Genomic DNA, 23,305 nt, shown 5'->3' on the forward strand with positions numbered 1-23,305 from the left:
CAGAGCAGCATTCTAAATTCTGCATTGATGTTATTGATGGTTAATAATTAGCAGAACTGAGAGTGCAGCTCTGGACTCTCATACATAATATAGATGCTACACAATGAGTAGATGAGCCGCTGCGGACTGTGTAAGATTGTGATTGCCACTGGGACCACCATATACAGGGGACCGCCATATACAAGGGACAACCATATACAGGGGACCGCCATATACAAGGGACCGCCATATACAAGGGAAAACCATATACAAGGGACAACCATATACAGGGGACCGCCATATACAAGGGACAACCATATACAGGGGACCGCCATATACAAGGGACCGCCATATACAAGGGAAAACCATATACAAGGGACAACCATATACAAGGAACAGCCATATACAGGGGACCGCCATATACAAGGGACAGCCATATACAAGGGACAACCATATACAAGGGACAGCCATATACAGGGGACCGCCATATACAAGGGACAGCCATATACAAGGGACAACCATATACAGGGGACCGCCATATACAAGAGACAACCATATACAAGGGACAACCATATACAAGGGACCGCCAGATACAAGGGACAACCATATACAAGGGACAGCCATATACAAGGGACAACCATATACAAGGGACAGCCATATACAAGGGACAACCATATACAAGGGACAGCCATATACAAGGGACAGCCATATACAGGGGACAGCCATATACAAGGGACAGCCATATACAAGGGACAGCCATATACAAGGGACAACCATATACAAGGGACAACCATATACAAGGGACAGCCATATACAAGGGACAGCCATATACAAGGGACAGCCATATACATAGGACTTGGCAGTGTGATCTGTGTCAGGATATTTGGGGGGTGTCAGGATATATATGGTGGTTACTGTATACATCTTACTGACCTTACAGATGCCTTTCCAGTGAATAAACATCAACCTCCTTCACTTATGCTATGTTTACACGGAACGATTATCGGGCGAATTTGCAAAAACGATCGCATTGCGCGATAATCGTTCCGTGTAAACACAGCAAACGATCAAGCGATGAGTGAAAAATCGTTCATTTTGATCTTTTAACATGTTCTTAAATCATCATTCAACGTTCGCTAAAAATTAGCAGATTGCTTCGTGTAAATAGTCTTTCAAAGATTCACCCTATATAAAAGATGGGCTTAAACAATCTTAAAAACGATCGCAATAACGATTTTCCTTACGAATTTTCTAACGATTTATTCGTCTAAACGCTGATCGTTATGAAAACCAAATCGTTGCTACAAAATCGTTAAACGATTGATTGGGCGAATTATCGCTTCGTGTAAACGTAGCATTAGGGTGCATTTACACAGAAAGATTATCTGGCAGATTGTCTGCCAAAGATTTGAAGCCAAAGCCAGGAATGGATTTGAACAGAGGAGAAATGTCAGTCTTTCCTGTATGACCTGATCTCTGTCTATAGTCTGTTTCTGGCTTTGGCTTAAAATCTTTGGCAGATAATCTGACAGATAATCTTTCTGTGTAAATTGACCCTTATAGTCTTCTCCTTTTCTATAATTATCTAACCTTAAATCCCATGTACAATTGTCATCTGTTCTGGTGATTCTGGTGATATATATATATGTATGTATATATTGACAATGACAGTGTTTGCAACGCGTTGCTAAGCAACAGATCATTTGACAGACACTGAGATGGAAGGCAGCAGTAACCAATCAGCGTTGGCCACTAGTTCGCAGACACCGCCTCCAGCACGGCTCTAATTTGCATCTACATTGCTATTGGTCATCACTGTGGAGCTTGGCCATGTTCGTATTTCCATTGGTTAGGGCGGGACAGCAGCGGCAACAATTAAGCCCCTCCCATAGTGTCACCTGACACCTTTAAAACCAATCATATCCAATCCACCCGCTCAACACGTACACCACCGCGCCATTTTGTCGTGGATCAGTTTCCCGCAGCATGGAGAGTGGCTCCACAAAGATGTCGGCTGTGATAGAGACATATTTGGTAATGGTTAGATATGGGTAAGGGGGCGGGAGGTGTGAGTGATGTCAGCGGGTGTCGGAAGTGTTGCTGACAGTCAGTTGCAGGGCAGCCCGGCTCATCGATAACCGCTGTGACCAGGTGCGTATCAGCGGCTCAGCCTCCCCAGCTGCATGTGTAGTATAGAGCTGCTGCTACCTCTAGTGCCGTGTGTGTCTGCATAGCCTGCTGCTGCCCTGGGCTGTCACTCTGCAGGCTCCTATGGATGCATACTCACTGTATACACTTATATATGTAATCCTACTGTAGTGGTATATATAATCAGAGGATATGTGAGAGCATGCTGGGACTTGTAGTACTTATGACTGAAGTGTGTTGCTTGGCAACTTCCTGGGCTCCAGTCATAAGGACTTATCTTTACCTGGTAAAGCTGGGTGGGGAAACAATATGGCTGACCAGAGGCGCAACCACTAAGTTGGTATTTTGCTGTCTGTCACTTTTCAGCTGTTGCAAAACTACAGCTCCTCATTTCCTGGCAGCTGCGATAGCCACCGCCGTCTGGAAGCTGTGACTCCATTGGTTGCAGAACTACAACTCCCATCATGCCCTGACAGATGGATAGAAGCGTTTACCAAGATGTAGCTCTTAATCTATTGCAGAACTACAACTCCCATCATGCCCTTATAGGCTGTAACCCACAGCTCTCTGGCTAGTGAATGCCTGGCTGTTGCATAACTACAACTCCCATCATGCCCTGTTAGACTTACCAAGATGTAGCTCTTAATCTATTGCAGAACTACACCTCCCATCATGCCCTGACTACCCGTATAGCAGTACCCTCCTAGTCGGGGCCCCTGTTACAGTGAAACCCTGTGACCACCATTGTGGTAGTGATACTAAGTGGATATTAAAGGAGTTGTCCACCTCTTACCCATATCTGATATTGGGCGTGGAGAGATGGGTGGGGCGGTGTGACGCCCAGCAGGTGACTACCTGTGTGATTAGATGGTTGCCCTGGTGACAGTGGTTCCCGGTGAGCAGCAGATCAGTGGTATAGGGGTGCACATCCCCTTTAAGGCTGCGCTATAGGACGTAAAGCAGTCACAGCTGATGTATATACCGGGTGGGTGAACGCCCTCACTGCAGCAGTCGCACCACACGTCTCCCGTGTCTGTAACATGTCCTCCTGTGAAGGTCAAGGCGAGACGTGGCATCTCCCTGACAGATCTCTCCGGGACGTTCCTAAAATAAACCTGCACTCTGATGCCTGAGCTGCTGCCGCGAGTCTTCAACCCCCCCCCCCCCCCCCAAAGGGCAGCGGTGTATGTCACCGGTCACGCTGTCATCTGATACAACCCGGGCCCATTCATTGCTTCTTATCACTCTCTATGGCAGCTAGTAACACACAGTGCATGAGTCCTTAAAGGGGTACTCCAGCCTCATGATGGGGGGGGTAGTGAATGGAGCTGCCATCAAGCTTAGGTCTTACTAAGTGAACTACACCGGAATAGTTGAGCTCAGCGTTGTGTACTTGTTACAGAGTCAAAGCAATGTTACTACAGATAAGTGTGGTGTATCTGGGTGTCCGTTGTTCCGTACCTTTACCCTAGAGGTCAGCTGGTATTAGCCTGAACCCTGGTGCCCGGTTGGTATATAGCAGAGCTGAGTATGTGTACGTGGTCACACAGTAGAGACGTCTGCCGCCACCGGCTGCAGGGTCCCCTCCTATAGTGATGCTTTGTGTTGTAGAGGTGGAGACTCCTGGAAGAAAGAGACTGGACATTACATTGCAGAGTATATATATATAATCACTGTGTGTGTGTGTGTGTATGTATATATATATATATATATATATATATATATATATATATATATATATAATTAATCACTAGGGATGTATTTGCTTCTCCTGCCAGGATTGCCGCTCCATAGACCTGGATGAGATTTTACTATTCTGCATATTTTTTCCACATTTTTTATTCCATTTTTTATTCCACCAAACAGGATGGATTTATTGGAAATTTTTCCTATTTTTATTTATTTATTTATTTATTTATTGTAAATCTGCCGCATTTGCACAATTTAAAACCATTGACCCCCCCCCCCTCCCCAATAACTTGTAGGCAAATATGCCTCAAAATATATCCGATTAGGTGCAGATTTGTCTTCCTTGGTGTCTACTTGCTGACATTCTGCACAGCTATTCCGACCCGTGTAAATTGTCTTTTAAAATATTTTTCTTTCAAATCAACTGATGCCAGAGATTTGTAATTTACTTCTACCTAAATATCTCCAGTCTTCCAGTACTTCTCAGCTGCTGTATGTCCTGCAGGAAGTGGTGTATTCTCTCCAGTCTGACACAGTGCTCTCTGCTGCCACCTCTGTCCATGTCAGGAACTGTCCAGAGCAGCAGCAAATCCCCATAGAAAACCTCTCCTGCTCTGGACAGTTCCTGACATGGACAGAGGTGGCAGCAGAGAGCAGTGTCAGGCTGGAGAGAATACACCACTTCCTACAAGACATACAGCAGCTAATAAGTACTGGAAGACTCAAGATTTTTTCATAGAAGTAAATTATAAATCTCTGCCACTCGTTGGGACCAGTTAAAAGAATTTTTTGGGTGAACTACCCCTTTAAGAGCATGCTCACAAAAAAATTCAGCCTCTTAATCAGCAGCAGAAATCGGAGGCGATCCCTGATATGACACATTGTATTATTCACACACAGTAAGATATGTCACATGTATTTCTGCTATCAGATTATCCCAATATCTGTCAGATATATCCGCACTGTATAGACTTTAGTGTGGATTCACAATACATAGCCAGACGGACACTTTTTTTTTTTTTGCTGTGCTCATTCTGCGCCAAAGTCAACATAGCTTTTTCCCCCACTGCTAACACGTACATTGACTTTAATAGCAGAATTTCTGCAGCAGATCCGCATTGTGTGAACATGTCTCCATAGAGCCTGAAGCTTGACCTTCAGTATCAAGGACAGCGATGGGGAACCTTCCGCCCTCTGGCTGTTGCAAAACTACAATTCCCATCATGCCTGGAGAGCTAAAGCTTCAGCTGCCCGGACATGATGGGAGTTGTAGTTTTTCAACAGCTGGAGAGCTGAAGGTTCCCCATCCCTGCACTGTTGGTTAGTTATAACCGATCCTTAAAAAGTTAGATGACAGTCACCACCGACACAGTTAGTCACCCAGCTTTTCCAGGGTTGTGAAAGGTTGTGATACAACCCTACCTCCTATATCACCGGGCAGATTTGGCCCCTGTGCGGTCCCGTTGGTGGTCACCCAGCTTTCCCAGTCACAGATAGAATGGTGTGAATGCGATGAGGTCGGCTGAAGGACACTTACATTGACTTCTGGCTTTAGGGACGCTCTCTAGAAATGTGATGTGTGTTCTGCAATGTTGCTGCCAGCAGCTCCAGCATAGGAAGCCCGGGCAGCCTCCTCCGGCATGTGTGTGTCTGTGGTTGGCTGGTCGCTAGTGGGTGGCCGTCAGCTGGGATGGATTTGCAGAAGGCGGAGTACTACCCCCCCCCCCCCCTTCCACACTGGGATGCATTGATACTGCTGTATACGGATGGGCTGTAATGCAGGCAGGGGGGGTATATATATATACAGTGGCTGTGATCATGTGCTGAGGACGTGCTCTGCAGGGCTGCACGTTATACAGAACATACATTACTCAGAGGAGGTGGTGACAGAGGAGGAGGGAGACTACGTGCACCATTAGTCTATGGTCCTCTGGGCTGTCACATGCCGTGTCAGGCACTCCCACTCCCATTGATGAAATGTGCATGTCGAGTGCTCAGCCCTGCACAGTGCACCATCACAGGAGCTGCTGCTCTGCACACACAGGGGGCACCAGTGCCAGCCAACTTTCCCTGCCTGCACCCCATCTGTGGGGGAGGAGAACAGTCCCCCCTCTCTCTCTACAGGAATTTGTTTGCGTTACCTCCTACTCGGAAGCCCATATTAATGCCTGACGACTGATACCGCTTCCTGATTGATTCGAGTGTCACCCATCTACGTTAATAGATTGCCAAAGAGCTCGCAAACATGTCTTCTCTTGCTAACGGTAAGTGCGTTCTAGGCGAGGAGCCTGGTGGCTGAGGGGTTAATGTGGCAGGTAACCTGTGAATGGGCGCTGATCGTCTGCTACCTGTCATAGTCGCTGCCTGATGGTGGCTCCGGGGTCATTGGGAAGGAAGACGGCAGCCAGATGTGACAGCTGGGCAGCTTTGCTGGATGGGATACATAGGCTTTTATAATGGATGTGGTCGGAGCCGCTAACCTGTGGTGGGAGTGCTGCCGCCACCGAGCTGTGGACGTGTTCTGGATCCCTGATTCTCCCCCAGTCCTCAGGATCTGGAGGTCAGAGCTGGAGCAGAGATGACTGCTGCATTGCTGTATCTGTGGGATCCATGCATGTATGTATACGGCGGACACAAGGCTGGGCTATGGGCTCTGCTGTCTACCGGATGCCTGCCATGGGCATCCCCCTTACTGCAGCGCTAGGGAACCTCGGCTCTCCAGCTGTTGCAAAACTACAACTCCCATCATACCTGGAAAAAGCTTTGGCTGTCCAGGCATGATGGGAGTTGTAGTTTTGCAACAGCTGGAGAGCTGAGGTTCCCTATCCCTGCCTTACTGTATGTTCTGTGAGGATGATGAGCAGCACCATGAAGGAAAGAGAGGGGAAACCTTTAATTCTAAGGGAGCCGTGTGCAAGGATTATACTTATAAGGTACCGAGCTGGTGTGTGTGTATATATGTGGGTGTATATATATATATATATATATATATATATCTGTGTATGTATAGCTGTATTACTGGATTACTAGTGCAGCATGTATCCTAATATTCCGGTTGTATCTCTTATAGCAGTGATATAGTGTGTGTGTGTGTGTGTGTGTCTCTCTCTCCACATAATGTATATAAACTTGTACTACTAGTGTAGCATATATCCTAATGTTATGGTTGCATCTCCTATGGCGGTGGTATTGTGTGTGTGTGTGTATATATATATATATATATATATATATATATATATATATATATATATATATTATAATGGTATATCTGTATTACTAGTGCAGCATGTATCCTAATATTCCGTCTGTATCTCCTGGTAGCGGTGATATTGTGTGATATATAATAAGCCGCAGGGATGAATGATAAGCCATGATGCTATATAGAACATATACCGGAGCAGGTAGTGACCTCATGACATTGAGACATACAGTGTATAGCTGGAACTAGAACTATGAATGGAGTCCGGCAGCGTCCACCTCCTGTACAGTATAATGGTCCTAGCGAAGGTTCCTGTCACTATAATAACTTCTCTGTAGTACTTAATGGGATTTAGTTTGCAAATCCAATGTCCATACAATTCTTCTAGAGAAGAGATCGGCTGCATAGAGCATCTCTTGGAGGACTGTCCGGTATTATACAGGTCATTCATTGATGTGAATGGGAGCTTGTTATGCTTCATTTCACCTGTGGTGGCGCTGCAGGGAAGCTGAGCGCTCACTGTCAGTGTTCTGTGTAGATGACAGAGGACGGGGACACTTTGTGATCAGCCTAATGTCAGGGGACTGTCCTATCAGGTAGCAGGGATATCCGGGATGGAGGACCCCTTTAAAGGAAGTCTCTGTGTTGATTTCATTCTATAACAGTGGAGAATCCCCTGCGGCCATCACTCCCCTCTGCTGCTGACGGGAGGTTTTAATGACTCGGAAATTCTGACACAACTTCTTGGGAAACCATTCTAGTTGTTATCCTGTGAATCATTTCATACTAAACATTGTGAAATGCTGTAAGAAGTGATATTAGAGTCATCTGTGGCATAAAATAACAGTCTGACCACTAGTGGGCGCCATACTATGGAAGTAAATGTCATAACTCTATATAATACATTTAATAGGATGGAGTGTGAGACTTAATGGCGGCACAGGCCCTCTGTGATGGCGGCACAGGCCCTCTGTGATGGCGGGACAGGCCCTCTGTGATGGCGGGACAGGCCCTCTGTGATGGCGGGACAGGCCCTCTGTGATGGCGGGACAGGCCCTCTGTGATGGCGGGACAGGCCCTCTGTGATGGCGGGACAGGCCCTCTGACCCCTGTCGTGTTGGCGTGCTTGCTATGGCCTCATTGTGTGGTGAAGGTCGAGCTGTGGAAAGCTGTGACCGGTGCTATGTAGGCTCCTGTCTTTTCTCTCAAACCCAACACCTGCTGGGAATGACTATATGGCTGCAGCCGCGCACACCAGGACCACCAGGGCGGTAACAGATCGCTCTCCATTCCCCGTCCATTATGGCTGCAGCCGCGCACACCAGGACCACCAGGGCGGTGACAGATGGCTCTCCATTCCCCGTCCATTATGGCTGCAGCCGCGCACACCAGGACCACCAGGGCGGTGACAGATCGCTCTCCATTCCCCGTCCATTATGACTGCAGCCGCGCACACCAGGACCACCAGGGCGGTGACAGGTCGCTCTCCATTCCCCGTCCATTATGACTGCAGCCGCGCACACCAGGACCACCAGGGCGGTGACAGATCGCTCTCCATTCCCCGTCCATTATGACTGCAGCCGCGCACACCAGGACCACCAGGGCGGTGACAGGTCGTTCTCCATTCCCCGTCCATTATGGCTGCAGCCGCGCACACCAGGACCACCAGGGCGGTGACAGGTCGCTCTCCATTCCCCGTCCATTATGACTGCAGCCGCGCACACCAGGACCACCAGGGCGGTGACAGATCGCTCTCCATTCCCCGTCCATTATGACTGCAGCCGCGCACACCAGGACCACCAGGGCGGTGACAGATCGCTCTCTATTCCCCATCCATTATGACTGCAGCCGCGCACACCATCACATCACGAACATCACATAAGCCTCTTAGTAACCCGAGGCGAAGAGCTGAATATCAGGATTATTTATCACCGTCGCTCAAAAGCAAAAACTCTGGGAAAGAAATCAACAAAGGGAGATCTGCAGGGAAATCCAATTGGCGTGATCAGCGGATCTTCTGGGCCGATAACTAGTATATACCTGCGTAATAGAAGCGAATGGTATTATATATACGGCATTGTGGGCCAGGGATACGGATAGGCCAGAGAGTGTTATAAAATACTACGAATCAGGATTTAATATCCTGTCCAATGAGGATCGGCTGACTGAGCGGATGTTCCGTGTGTTCTATTACTTTTATACATTGATTTACACAGCAAAAAATGGGTGAGCCTGCAGGAAAAGGATCAGAGCCTGTTAGATTCCAGTGCTCCTTCCTTTTGTCCTAGGTTTCTGGCAGCAGCTCACTCCTCCTAGTAGAAATGACAGTGATTGGTCAGTGTCTCAGCCCCCGGACCCCACTCATCCAATCCAATATCCCCTCACTGGTGTGACCGGCACCTTCTGAATCAGTTCTGGCCTCGGGCCAGGCTCTGCTGCAAGGCTTCACCCCGTAGGGGATACTTGTGCACTGGGGGGTGCTGGGCCCGACTTCAGTGCACCGAGTGATCTTATTGGCATATTAGAAAATGGCTCCAATCACAGGAATTGGGTGGTGGGTTGGACACCAGCAGAATCTGCACGAGGGCGCCCATAAGGTTGTATGAAAAGCCTTATGTGTGGGTTGAACAAAGCGGAATGACTTCTACAAAGCCAAAGGTATTCACGGTTGTGTATCTACATGTATATGTGTGTATGGAGATATATATATCTATCTACATTACCTGACCTTTTCTTCCGTCTATAAATACCCTCAGTTATAAATACCATTGAATAAAGATCAGACCACGCGTAACAAATGGCGCAGTGACCTCTGGTATCTCTTTTCCTAGAAGGGTAGGGTTACAGGATACACAGACATTGTGTCCCTGCGGGGATTTGACATTGTACTTTATTAACCCCTCGTAGCCTGACTTCTCCTCATGGATTGGATGGATCAGCATGGGTTTTTGATCAGCATTGTTGTGCTCTATGGCTTTCTGAATGGGGGTGGATGGGGGAGGGGTGGAAGTGTTGTGTATCTTTATACGAGTGTTGTGTATCTGTATACAGCATTTAACAAGTGGCTTCAAGTCATTGGCAGTCGTTCCCGTAACTTGTCCTCTACGAGTGGTGAGACTTCTATTATATCAACAATCGAATGTAGAAAAGTAAGAGTTGCAACTCACCATTAGATGCGTCTATGAAAATCTTTGTTTGTGCAGGTAAAAAATGCAGGTGCGACTCGCATGGGCAGACGCCAAAGAGAAGCTGTGACAAGACTGTTTTGCGCGCTCAGCGCTTCCACAGACCATTTGACCACAGCCGCTGGTGTACTGACAGCTGCATGGCTGTGTCAATACACTAGTGCAAATATTTGAATAGTATCTGAGCTCCTGACATCATAATTAATCCCACTCCGCAGGACCCTGTGCTACGGACAGATTGCGTGAGATCGTGGGAATGCCGCCTTATTTGTTGCCTTGGCAGCCGGCTGCCTTTGAACTCCACTTCAGGTGCCCAGAAAAGCTGGATCCAGTCTTAGGAAACTTCTCCCAGATTCTCCGGACTGGATCCAGCTTTTCTGGGCACCTGGAGCGGCGCGGAGTTCATAGGCAGCCGGCTGCGGAGCTGAGGAATGGCTTTGCTTTGTTCTTACTGTATATTCGCTCCTCTCTAGTTATCTCCCTCATCCGTCTGATGATCTATCAGCTGGCGCAGAGCCGGAGTGTAATGGAGGCGCCCGGCCTAGACGTATGCTTTGTTTTCCTGACATCAGGTGGTGTCTTAAAATATCGCTGCCTGGTTACTATGGGGATCCCCGTCTAATGAGGCGTAATTAACCGAGCCAAAATGAAGATCCAGAATAATTTCATTACTTTGCAACAAATAAAAGTGACGCCCCGACGAGGGTGGGAAAGGTTCCCCGCCGCTAACACATGACTTATCCCTTATGACTTATCCCTAACTAGCAGCTCTAATATTCACACGGAAAGCAAAAGTTCCAGAAAGGCGTAAAAGTATAATAAAGTGGGAACTGGGGACACACAGGAGACAGCGAAGACCGCTATCCGAGACTGCAGGGCGGTCACTACTGTCCTTATTGTTCTCAATAACTGTGCAGAACGGGTGCGACACCTTCTCTAGAGGTGCATGCCATACGGTGCATGCAGGAAGTGGTGTATTCTCTCCAGTCTGACACAGTGCTCTCTGCTGCCACCTCTGTCCATGTGAGGAACTGTCCAGAGTAGGAGAGGTTTTCTATGGGGATTTGCTGCTGCTCTGGACAGTTCCTGACATGGACAGAGGTGGCAGCAGAGAGCACTGTGTCAGACTGGAGAGAATACACCACTTCCTGCAGGACATACAGCAGCTGATAAGTACTGGAAGACTGCAGATTTTTTTATAGAAGTAAATTACAAATCTATATAATTTTCTGGTACCAGTTGATTTGCAAGGAAAATATTGGTGAACTATCCCTTTAAAAGGAATTGTATGGGGGAGAAAGTGGATAAATTGATACCAGGAAAGTTGTGATGAATCAGCCCATATGTTTGTCCTTCTGTCTGTGGAAGCTGCGGAGCCGCACTGAGCTCCATGTATTGGGGGGGATCATATGAACATTCCCGATTCCAGCTAAAAAGCCCTGGATTGCTAAGACTGTATTCACACCTTCCGTGAAGTTGTCCGTTATCAGGGTTCTGTGACCGGACACCTTTGTAGCCCATTGCTTTCTATTGGGCTATTCCCACGGTCATTTTTTTTTTTCATGGATCCTCAATCCATAGGACATGTCATAAGCGTCTGTTTACACATCGGTTTTCCACTCCGTAAATTTGAGTCTACAATTTTTTTATCCCTATTCTGTAAATTCCATCCGTATTGCGTCCGTAATTTTTGCTGATCCCCAATCATAAAGAGGTAGGTAGCGGACTTCATCCGAGGACTTTGAAAGTCTCTGAACGTGTGACTGTAGACTGGGGGCCCTATTACACAGGACGATTATCGTGCGGGAAATCGTTATATCGTTCTGTGTAATTGCAGGCAGCGATCACAAAATCGTGTGTCGTTGATTTAGATCTGACCCCAAAATAATCGTTAGTCGTTCGCTGTAATTTCCGCATTTGCTCACTAATCGTTCAGTGTAATTCCATTTTCCTGGGATCAGATGGAGGAAACTATCGTAGTAACGGCCATCGTTCTGTCAAATATGGGGAACGATTTCAGGTTAACGAAAACCAATCTTGTTTGTGATCGTTAATCGCTAATCGTTATCGCTTTTGTCTAATAGGCCCCTTACTTACAGCATCCCTCGCACATTTTTTCACTGTGGTCATGTTCTTATATTATTATTTTTAATGACTATTTTGCGCTTTGTTAATGGTGAAATCCGCTTTATATTCTTCTATTCCCCCCCCCCCGGTCGGCCATATTGCTGCATCTCGGGGCTCCTGAAGGTGACTTCCTTCGTATATGTTTGACCTTGACTGTGTGAGTATTTTTAGCTTGGGAGCTTTGTGCTTAGAATAGCCGAGCGTATAGCGATGACGATGTCGCTGCTGCTGTGCCGGATAGTACAGCTGGTTGGTTGGTTACACTAATCTGGATGAAGCTATGGATTTACTATGTATGATGGGAAATGGAGAGCGTGTGGGACCTGCTGCGTCCGATATCCTGGTATAAAATGGCGTAGAAGAAGAAAGTAATTCCTGGTGGCGGAGTTACCAAATAAACACGTCCACCTATATAAGCCAATAGAAAAGGATTCATTCACACATTGCAGTTCCATTGCGTTACTGCATCATTTTATTGGGTTACTCCATCTGTGAGCTGAAGAATAGTTAAAGGGGTGCTCCGGTGAAAATCTTTCAAATGAACTTGTTACAGAAAGTTGTAGTTTTGTTATTTACTTTTGTTTAAAAATCTCCAGTCTTCCAGTACTTATCAGCTGCTGTATGTCCTGCAGGAAGTGGTGTATTCTTTCCAGTCTTGCACAGTGCTCTCTGCTGTCTCCTCTGTCCATGTCAGGCACTGTCCAGAGCAGCAGCAAACTCCCATAGAAAACCTCTCCTGTTCTGGACAGTTCCTGACATGGACAGAGGTGGCAGCAGAGAGCACTGTGCCAGACTGGAGAGAATACACAACCTTCCTGCAGGACATACAGCAGCTGATAAGTACTGGAAGACTGGAGATTTTTAAATAGAAGTAAAATACAATTTTATATAACTTTCTGACACCAGCTGATTTGTAAAAGATTTTTGCCAGGGTAGCCCTTTAAAATGAATTGCTGAGTCAGGCAGATATCGCCCTGTGTAGTAAGCTCAGAGATCAGCAGAGGACCAAACACTCAGCTGATCAATAGCACTAGGGCCACACAGACATTTATAGTATCTGTAATATAATGGATCCATCATGGTGGCTTCATCATTATTAGAATGTGATTGGATCCCAGCCGAGGAGACATCTTGGTCCCGTTTCTTCTCCTTCCTCTCCTCGGATCTTCTCCCGGCTTCATACAAGTGTAGACTTTTTCCTTTGAAGAGGCAAAGAGCTATATATAGAGCGGGAGTCGTATCTGGATGGTGACTCGTAATAGGTAGATAATTCCCTGGAATGTGGTGGTGGTCCGGACACAAAGCTCCTTCTATGAGAGCTCTCTTCTCTTCTCTTCTCTTCTCTTCTTCTCTTTTCTTCTCTTCTCTTCTTCTCTCCTCTTCTCTTCTTCTCTCCTCTTCTCTCCTCTCTTCTTCTCTCTTCTCTTCTTCTCTCCTCTTCTCTCCTCTCTTCTTCTCTCCTCTCTTCTCTTCTCTTCTTCTCTCTTCTCTCTTCTCTTCTTCTATCTTCTCTTCTTCTCTCTTCTCTTCTTCTCTCTTCTCCTCTTCTCTGTTCTCTCCTCTCCTCTCTCCTCTTCTCTCCTCTTCCTGGTATTCGGGAAGGAAGATGGAATATTGTGCTGCATGGATTCTCCGTCTGCTTGGGCAGATGAACGTTCTTCTTGCAGATATGTGGTCGTCTTGTGGGGTTGTTTGTAAGATCCACCAAAGTATATTGTCTGCCGTATGTGTAAGTGATAGATGGTTAGAAGGCGGCCAGGGAATGGGGTTTACAGGTGTCCTATATGGATGGTGACTCCTAAATGCTGACATTAGTCAGGGATAAAGCCATAAGGGGAGATTTATCAAACATGGTGTAAAGTGAAACTGGCTCAGTTGCCCCTAGCAACCAATCAGATTCCACCTTTCATTCCTCACAGACTCTTTGGAAAATGAAAGGTGGAATCTGATTGGTTGCTAGGGGCACCTGAGCCAGTTTCACTTTACTCCACGTTTGATAAATCTCCCCCATAGACATTACATGTGTGTTGGTTGAACCATTCTTGGCATGACTGGCCGACCATCTGATGTGTATGAGGGTGTCTTGACTCGCCTCGACAGGACATGGGGAAGAGATCGTTCTGGCATATTGGATTTCAGTTACCCAATCCTTTTGTTCTCTGGGAGATGAGCTGCCATCAGAGGTGTCTGGCAGTGGCTTTCTCCTGTGTATGTATATGGGGAATTGAGGGATCTGTATAGAAATGAAAGGGGAACTCCAGATAAGAAAAACTTGTTTTCTATTAAAAGTACATTAAAAGTTTTATATAAATGTCTATACAATGTATAACTTTTAATTTACTTTTAATAGAAAACAAGTTTTTCTTATCTGGAGTTCCCCTTTAATTTCTATACAGACCCCTCAATTCTCCATATACATACACAGGAGAAAGCCACTGCCAGACACCTCTGCCACACTGGTAGCTGATAGAAATCCAGGAATTAAAAAAAAAAAAATGGCCCCTGTGCCAATTCACATTGTCTCCTGCTCCTTCTGCTCTCCCCCCTTAGGAGACAAATCTTCCATGCCCCTCTCACATTGTGTGTGTTTGCTGAGCACAGGCTGATGATACAGACAGGAGGCAGGGAGTAATGTCACAGGAGGCGGAGCTAGATCCCCCAATCCCCTGAGTGAGTCACCATCTCTGACCGGCCAGAAGCAGCGCTAATTTTACTGATTGTAATGGGTGGGGGCTGTGATGATCACATGAGGGAAAGCATTGCATTCTGGGAAATGCCAAACCAGGAAGAACAGAAACACAAAACAAAGCAACCCCCCCCCCAAAAAAAAAAAAAAAAAACAAATGTATTTTTGGTAGTTTCAAAACTGGGATAGAAAGGTAAGTAATGCTACATTCTTTAATAGCATTCTACCCCCCCTTGGACGTATTAGAAGGGTCCCTTGATAATATGCTGATCACAGTGTCTCTGGCCGTGACTCAACCACATATCAGCCACAGACGTATGTCAGTCAGGTACAACGTTTTAGACTTATTTGGGATTTTTTATTTTTATTTTTTGCTCTGTTTTCATCAGTCTTTTTGGGTCCGCTTCCTCAATGCTCCTCTGCACAAGGTTTCATACGTCTCTCCCTGTTTAGAGATGTTTTCCTATTCCCTTCAATGGGAAAAATATGGTCATTTTGGCACCGTATACTTGAGCTTTAAAACTGATCTTTTGTGGCCATTTTATCTCCCAGGGAAGACATAAAACCAATCAGAATATAGCCTAAGTGTAAACTTTACATGCAGCGCCGCCTCAGGAGAAATTAAAGGGGAATTTCACTCTTGGTATGTTGTTGTTCATGGGGAGACTAAAAATTCCTTCCATACTTGTTATCTATTCAGTCTCCTTTCCCCAGTTCTCAGCTGCTGCTTTCTGCTGAAGACACAAAAATCTGTGTGTGAGCTTTTCTCTCTGTCTCCCCCTCCGCCCCCCTTCCCTTCTGAGACAGATGATGTCCCAGCCAGTATAAACCTATGAGGACATAGTTACTCTTAATATAGCAGTAGGGAATTACCCTGTTACCTCTCTGTTAGTACACCATCCATCTCTGCGCTATGGTGGGATATTTTTCTTTTTATAGGATGCACTAAGCTGTGACTTTTCAGGGCTGGAGTAAATTTATTCTGCTCCATATTCTTTATTAGTTGGGAACTTGTGACTAAGGGCCCTATTCCACCGGACGATTATCGTTAGCATAATCGTTAACGATTACCGATCTCAAACGACCGCTATTGCGAAAGACCTGAAAACGTTCACTCATTTCCATGGAACGATAATCGTTACTTATGATCGTAATTGCGATCGTTTCCTCTTCCGTATTTATTCGCTATTGCGTTCGTATCTATTGCGAACGACCGAACGATGTCTTATTCAATGCGAACGATTTGCGAAAGTTTTGCGAACGAGCAACGATAAAAATAGGTCCAGGTCTTATAAAGCGATCAACGATTTCTCGTTCGGTCGTTAATCGTTACTGCATTTCAACCGAACGATTATCGTTTAGATTCGAACGATTTAACGATAATCTGAACGATAATCGTCCAGTGGAATAGGGCCCTTAGTCTGTCGGCTCTATATCATGGTTAGAGCTGAAGACACTGCCTGATAGCAGATCACCTGTCACTTGGCTCATTGATTCTTGCAGAGTTATAAAATCATGTTTTCTTTCTAAGCTGTTTAGTCTGAAGGAAAGCAAAGAAAGGGATCACATGAGGGAAACCTTTATAGATGTTACAGGAGGAAGAAGGGAAAGGAGGAGATGATGGAAACCTTTATATATGTTACAGGAGGAAGAAGGGAAAGGTAGGGAGATGATGGAAACCTTTATATTTGTTACAGGAGGAAAGAAGGGAAAGGGAGGACATGATGGAAACCTTTATATATGTTACAGGAGGAAGAAGGGAAAGGGAGGACATGATGGAAACCTTTATATATGTTACAGGAGGAAGAAGGGAAAGGGAGGACATGATGGAAACCTTTATATATGTTACAGGAGGAAGAAGGGAAAGGAGGACATGATGGGAACCTTTATATATGTTACCGGAGGAAGAAGGGAAAGGGAGGACATGATGGAAACCTTTATATATGTTACAGGAGGAAGAAGGGAAAGGGAGGACATGATGGAAACCTTTATATATGTTACAGGAGGAAGAAGGGAAAGGGAGGACATGATGGGAACCTTTATATATGTTACAGTAGGAAGAAGGGAAAGGGAGGACATGATGGAAACCTTTATATATGTTAAAGGCCTACATAAGGTTCAGGAGGGAAGGGTTTTAATAAGCAACGGAGCACGAGAACAGGAGAAGACAGTGAGAGGTTACTGGGGGGAAAGATCAAAAGTAATGTGAGAAAATACTACTTTACTAAAAGAGTAGTAGATGCTTGGAGGAAACTTCCAGCAGATGTGGTAGGTAAATCCACAATAAATAAATGTAACCTGCCTTGTGTATACATATATCTATCCTAAGATAATAAGAGAGGAAATACTAAAAGGGCCGACTAGATGAAGCAGGGGGCTTATTCTGTCAACAATCTTCTATGTTTAATATATATATGTTTTGAATGATCCTCCTTCCTGTAGACTAACAATCTGCTCCATACTTGTTGTTATCTTATTAGTCTCCTTCCCCTAGTTCTGAGTCTGCTGCTTTATGCTGAAGACACAGGAAACAGTGTGTGAGCTCTGAACTCCCTCTTCCCTGCATCTTTCAGCGACACTCTTGTAAACGGCGTCTCTAGCCGGCTGTCTCTACGCTCTGTGATGCTGGTCAAGTTGCTGATGACCTCACTGTGATTATCCCTCCCGGCATCACAGAGAGCAGAGACAACTGAACAGGGACCCTCTTTTTTTTTTTTTTTTTTTTTTTTTCCATCTTCTTCTTCTTCTTCTTCGTCTTGAAGAAACAGCTGTAGTCTCAGAACTGCGGGGTGGAGAGTGAGAAGATAATACGTATAGAGCAGATTGTTAGTCTCCAGGAAGAGGAGGGGGTTATTGAACAGGTAGTCGATAACCCCTTTAAGCCCAAGATGCACATCTCCCTGCCCCGCATGATTGAGGTACAAGGCTCAGTGCTGTAAACCAAATACTGTCCATCATACAGGGAAGGAGGAGGCATGCATGCTGGAGCTCAGTCCAGCCTATTTTTTCCTTCCTTAGAATAAAAACCTAATTTTATAACAAACAGCTGAGCGAGCAGTATTGTTCCATGTCTCCATCGCTCTTCATCTGTGAGCAGGATATATAGTGACAGATTCCCCTTAGTTATTAGATTTATTATGGTGTTGTTGCCCGTAGTCTTCTGTCCGTGCTCTCCTCTATGGAGCCGACACACAGAGGATCTGTTCTCTATTAAACTGTTGCAAAGTCAAATAAAGTGCGTCTGGGTAGAAGTGCTTATAAGTCCTCTCCTGTTACAGCCGGGCCTCCAGCCACTCGGGGGCTTTAGCGTCCCGGACCAGACACACATGCATTACACTTACATAGTACATGACTCCTGGGGGATTCCTAATGGCTGATGTGTGGACGGGATGTAAAAGTGACTGCGTGCCCTGTACATGGGGTATTGGCTGTAAATGCAGCAATTCTGTAGCGGTTAATGTAATAAAACACACAGAGAATGTTGTTAGACTAGATCGTCCTGCCCGTCAGCTCAAAGGGGCAGGCTTGTGGTAAGTGGGTAAGGGGTTTGTTTTATCTCCTCAGTTATTTCTCTCTCCGACTTGTGTGCCGCAATATGGTTCCTCCATGTATTCCATTCTTCTAAGGTACAATACCTGTGTAAAGGGGTATTCCAACATAACTTTTGATATTTTGCTGCCCATGGTGAGACTAACAATTCCTTCCATACTTGTTTTTATCTATTCAGTCTCCTTCCCCCAGTTCTGAGCTGCTGCTTTCTGTTGAAAACACAAAAATCTGGGTGTGAGCTTCTCTCTGTCTCCCCCTCCTCCCCCCTCCCTTCTGAGACAGCTAATGTAAACAAGTCCCTGACTGTCTGTATCTACAACATTGTAATAACTTTGTAATGCTGGGAGGGTCAATCTGAAGTCAAGTTGCTGATGACCTCACTGTAATTAACCCTCTCAGCATTACAAAGAAGCTACAATGTTGCAGATACAGCCTGCCAGGGACTTGTTTACATCAGCTGTCTCAGAAGGGAGGGGGGAGAGACAGAGAGAAAAGGTCACACACATATTTTTGTGTCTTCAGCAGAAAGCAGCAGCTGAGAACTGGGTTGAGGAGACTGAATAACAGGTATGGAAGGAATTGTTAGTCTCACCATGGCCATGAGTGCAGTATCCCTTTTAATACTGTACTGCATCCAAAGGTGCGTGCTGCTAGAAAATCACACAGCGCTAATGTAGTGGTATATAGGAGTCTATGGGCAGTGTATTACTAATCCTTACAACTTGGACTGGACTGTAACAGGCAGATTGCTCAGTCTGTAGACAAACGGCGGGAGAGGGTCCTGATCACAAGAGCTTACAATCTATAGGGAAAGGGTTGGAGACAAAAGGCGACTTAAAGTGCTTCATTGCTGCAATAGTCTGGCCATCTTTTATACATAGGATGATAAGTCATGGCGGGTGAAGCAGTCACCAAGTCACGGGTAGGATGATAGACGGAGATGGCCGCCCTGATCACATGTTTAACCAGAAGGATTTCCAGAACCCTCAGTTGAGGTTTTCATTACAAATGTTATTGATACTGTGGTCAGCCGATCCCGTCCTTCTTGGCAGTATGCGCTGCGGTTGTGTGAGCCGGCCGGCATCTTCTGTCCGTGAATCAGGCTGCATTCACATACAGCTGTCTTACCGGACCCGATACAATAATATATTCCTTCTCATCCTAATGAAAACCAAACAGGAAGATGTGGTAAGATAGATGCCTTCTCACCACCAGCACAGCAATTACGGCCTACATGCTTGATGCCGGCAACGACCCTACTGGGAATGCTGGCATCTCTCCTCACCCTACTGGGATTGCTGGCATCTCTCCTCACCCTACTGGGAATGCTGGCATCAGTCCTCACCCTACTGGGAATGCTGGCATCAGTCCTCACCCTACTGGGAATGCTGGCATCAGTCCTCACCCTACTGGGAATGCTGGCATCAGTCCTCACCCTACTGGGAATGCTGGCATCAGTCCTCACCCTACTGGGAATGCTGGCATCAGTCCTCACCCTACTGGGAATGCTGGCATCAGTCCTCACCCTACTGGGAATGCTGGCATCAGTCCTCACCCTACTGGGAATGCTGGCATCAGTCCTCACCCTACTGGGAATGCTGGCATCAGTCCTCACCCTACTGGGAATGCTGGCATCAGTCCTCACCCTACTGGGAATGCTGGCATCTCTCCTCACCCTACTGGGAATGCTGGCATAAGTCCTCACCCTACTGGGAATGCTGGCATCTCTCCTCACCCTACTGGGAATGCTGGCATCAGTCCTCACCCTACTGGGAATGCTGGCATCTCTCCTCACCCTACTGGGAATGCTGGCATCTCTCCTCACCCTACTGGGAATGCTGGCATCTCTCCTCACCCTACTGGGAATGCTGGCATCTCTCCTCACCCGACTGGGAATGCTGGCATCTCTCCTCACCCTACTGGGAATGCTGGCATCTCTCCTCACCCTACTGGGAATGCTGGCAATCGTCCTGGCACCAGTTTCTCTCTAGAATTTTTCCTGCTATGCTTAAATGGGTTATCCAGTTAGATAAAATACATGGTGAATAAAGAGACCAACAATTCTTCCATACTTGCTATTATTTATTCAGTCTCATTCCCCCAGTTCTAAGCTGCTGCTTTCTGCTGAAGACACAGAAATCTATGTCCCTTCTAAGATGGCTAATGTAATCAAGTCCCTGGCCGGCTGTATCTGCACTCTGTAATGCTGGAAGGGTTAATCGCAGTAAGGTCACCAATAACGACCTCAGATTAACCATGCTCATAACCACCGCAAGCGATATAGTACCGCAACAAGACTGCTAATTTCTTTTACCTAGTGACGTCCATTATTTCATTACTAAACTTTATTTATTAGAATAAATCCCTTTAATTAGGGTGTTTTCTATTCCCCAGAGGTGAGTTGAGGTGCGGACAGGATGGGAGCCATTAGAGCAGTCAGAGCACCGGGGATGGTGTATACAGAGCAGAGCACTGGGGATGGTGTATACAGAGCACCGGGGATGGTGTATACAGAGCACCGGGGATGGTGTATACAGAGCACCGGGGATGGTGTATACAGAGCACCGGGGATGGTGTATACAGAGCACCGGGGAATGGTGTATACAGAGCACCGGGGATGGTGTATACAGAGCACCGGGGATGGTGTATACAGAGCACCGGGGAATGGTGTATACAGAGCACTGGGGAATGGTGTATACAGAGCACCGGGGAATGGTGTATACAGAGCACCGGGGAATGGTGTATACAGAGCACCGGGGATGGTGTATACAGAGCACCGGGGTTGGTGTATACAGAGCAGAGCACCGGGGATGGTGTATACAGAGCAGAGCACCGGGGATGGTGTATACAGAGCAGAGCACCGGGGATGGTGTATACAGAGCACCGGGGATGGTGTATACAGAGCACCGGGGATGGTGTATACAGAGCACCGGGGATGGTGTATACAGAGCACCGGAGATGGTGTATACAGAGCACCGGGGATGGTGTATACAGAGCACCGGGGATGGTGTATACAGAGCAGTCGGAGCACCGGGGATGGTGTATACAGAGCAGAGCACCGGGGTTGGTGTATACAGAGCAGAGCACCGGGGATGGTGTATACAGAGCAGAGCACCGGGGATGGTGTATACAGAGCAGAGCACCGGGGATGGTGTATACAGAGCAGAGCACCGGGGATGGTGTATACAGAGCAGAGCACCGGGGATGGTGTATACAGAGCAGAGCACCGGGGATGGTGTATACAGAGCAGAGCACCGGGGATGGTGTATACAGAGCAGTCGGAGCACCGGGGATGGTGTATACAGAGCACCGGGGATGGTGTATACAGAGCACCGGGGATGGTGTATACAGAGCACCGGAGATGGTGTATACAGAGCAGTCACAGCACCGGGGATGGTGTATACAGAGCAGTCACAGCACCGGGGATGGTGTATACAGAGCAGTCAGAGCACCGGGGATGGTGTATACAGAGCAGAGCACCGGGGATGGTGTATACAGAGCAGTCGGAGCACCGGGGATGGTGTATACAGAGCACCGGGGATGGTGTATACAGAGCACCGGGGATGGTGTATACAGAGCACCGGAGATGGTGTATACAGAGCAGTCACAGCACCGGGGATGGTGTATACAGAGCAGTCACAGCACCGGGGATGGTGTATACAGAGCGGTCAGAGCACCGGGGATGGTGTATACAGAGCGGTCAGAGCACCGGGGATGGTGTATACAGAGCGGTCAGAGCACCGGGGATGGTGTATACAGAGCAGTCGGAGCACCGGGGATGGTGTATACAGAGCAGTCAGAGCACCGGGGATGGTGTATACAGAGCACCGGGGATGGTGTATACAGAGCACCATAGGCCTCCCGGATGACGGCTCGGCTGGAATGTCTGGGGATTCCGGTTCTCAGGCCCCGGGGGATTCCTTAGATGTTGTCTTAGCTCCTACACTGGTCACTGGGTATTTCTTGATGTCCTCCAGCTACATTGTGAAGGAAAGAGGTTAATACTTAAAGGGATCATCCAGCGGAAATCTTTTTCTTTCAAATCAATTGGTTTCAGAAAGTTATATTTATTTCTATTTAAAATTTTTATTCTTCCAGTACTTATCAGCTGCTGTATGTCCTGCAGGAAGTGGTGTATTCTCTCCAGTCTGACTCAGTGCTCTCTGCTGCCACCTCTCCTGCTCTGAACAGTTCCTGACATGCACAGTCAGTTGACTCCTGACTCTTAGGGTCCTATTCCACGGGCCGAGCACGATGTAAACGAGCGGCGATCTGCTAGATCGCCGCTCGTTTACTGGGCCTATTCCACGGCCCGATGATCGTTGAGCGATGTCCTTGCAGCATCATACATTACCTGGCTGCAGGGCTTGTCCTCCGCTCCGTCTCCTCCCCGGGTCCCCCGCGCTCTATCTTCTGAATGGCCGGTCAGCTGACAGGCCACACTCAGCCAATCACAGGTTGCGGCGGTCCCGGCCTGTGATTGGCTGAGCGCTCCGTCAGCTGACCGGCCATTCAGAAGATAGAGGGCGCAGGACCCAGGGATGAAGACAGCGCGGAGAAGAAGCCCTGCAGCCAGGTAATGTATGATGATGATGCTGCTGTTTCTTCTCAAATCGTCGGTCGCCCGCCGTGCACCGCTATTCAACCGTAGCGATGCGCGGTGGGGGAACGATGATTTTAGGTCTGGCCCTAAATGAGCGATCAGCCGATGACACGATCATCGGCTGATCGTTCTCTCTATTT

At 47.0% G+C, this 23,305-nt stretch overlaps 1 protein-coding gene across 3 annotated transcripts in view; it reads left to right on the plus strand.

The window, feature by feature from the left end:
* The first annotated feature begins 1,936 nt into the window (after nucleotides 1-1,936).
* The window catches only part of UGP2 (UDP-glucose pyrophosphorylase 2), a 63,284-nt gene continuing 41,915 nt past the window's right edge, over nucleotides 1,937-23,305 (plus strand). Inside the window, exon 1 of one of the 3 annotated variants that reach the window (XM_069954744.1) lies at nucleotides 1,937-2,013. Coding sequence is in view for 1 of the 3 variants with exons in the window: in XM_069954741.1 (XP_069810842.1) it covers nucleotides 6,062-6,080 (19 nt within the window). In the remaining 2 variants the exon portion in view is untranslated. Of the gene's footprint in view, nucleotides 2,014-2,040; nucleotides 2,131-5,750; nucleotides 6,081-23,305 lie in introns of those variants that run through there. The other 2 variants (XM_069954743.1, XM_069954741.1) reach the window with 2 other exon arrangements.

The sequence above is a fragment of the Dendropsophus ebraccatus genome, chromosome 15 (genome assembly GCF_027789765.1).
Source record: "Dendropsophus ebraccatus isolate aDenEbr1 chromosome 15, aDenEbr1.pat, whole genome shotgun sequence".
Lineage (NCBI taxonomy): Eukaryota > Metazoa > Chordata > Amphibia > Anura > Hylidae > Dendropsophus > Dendropsophus ebraccatus.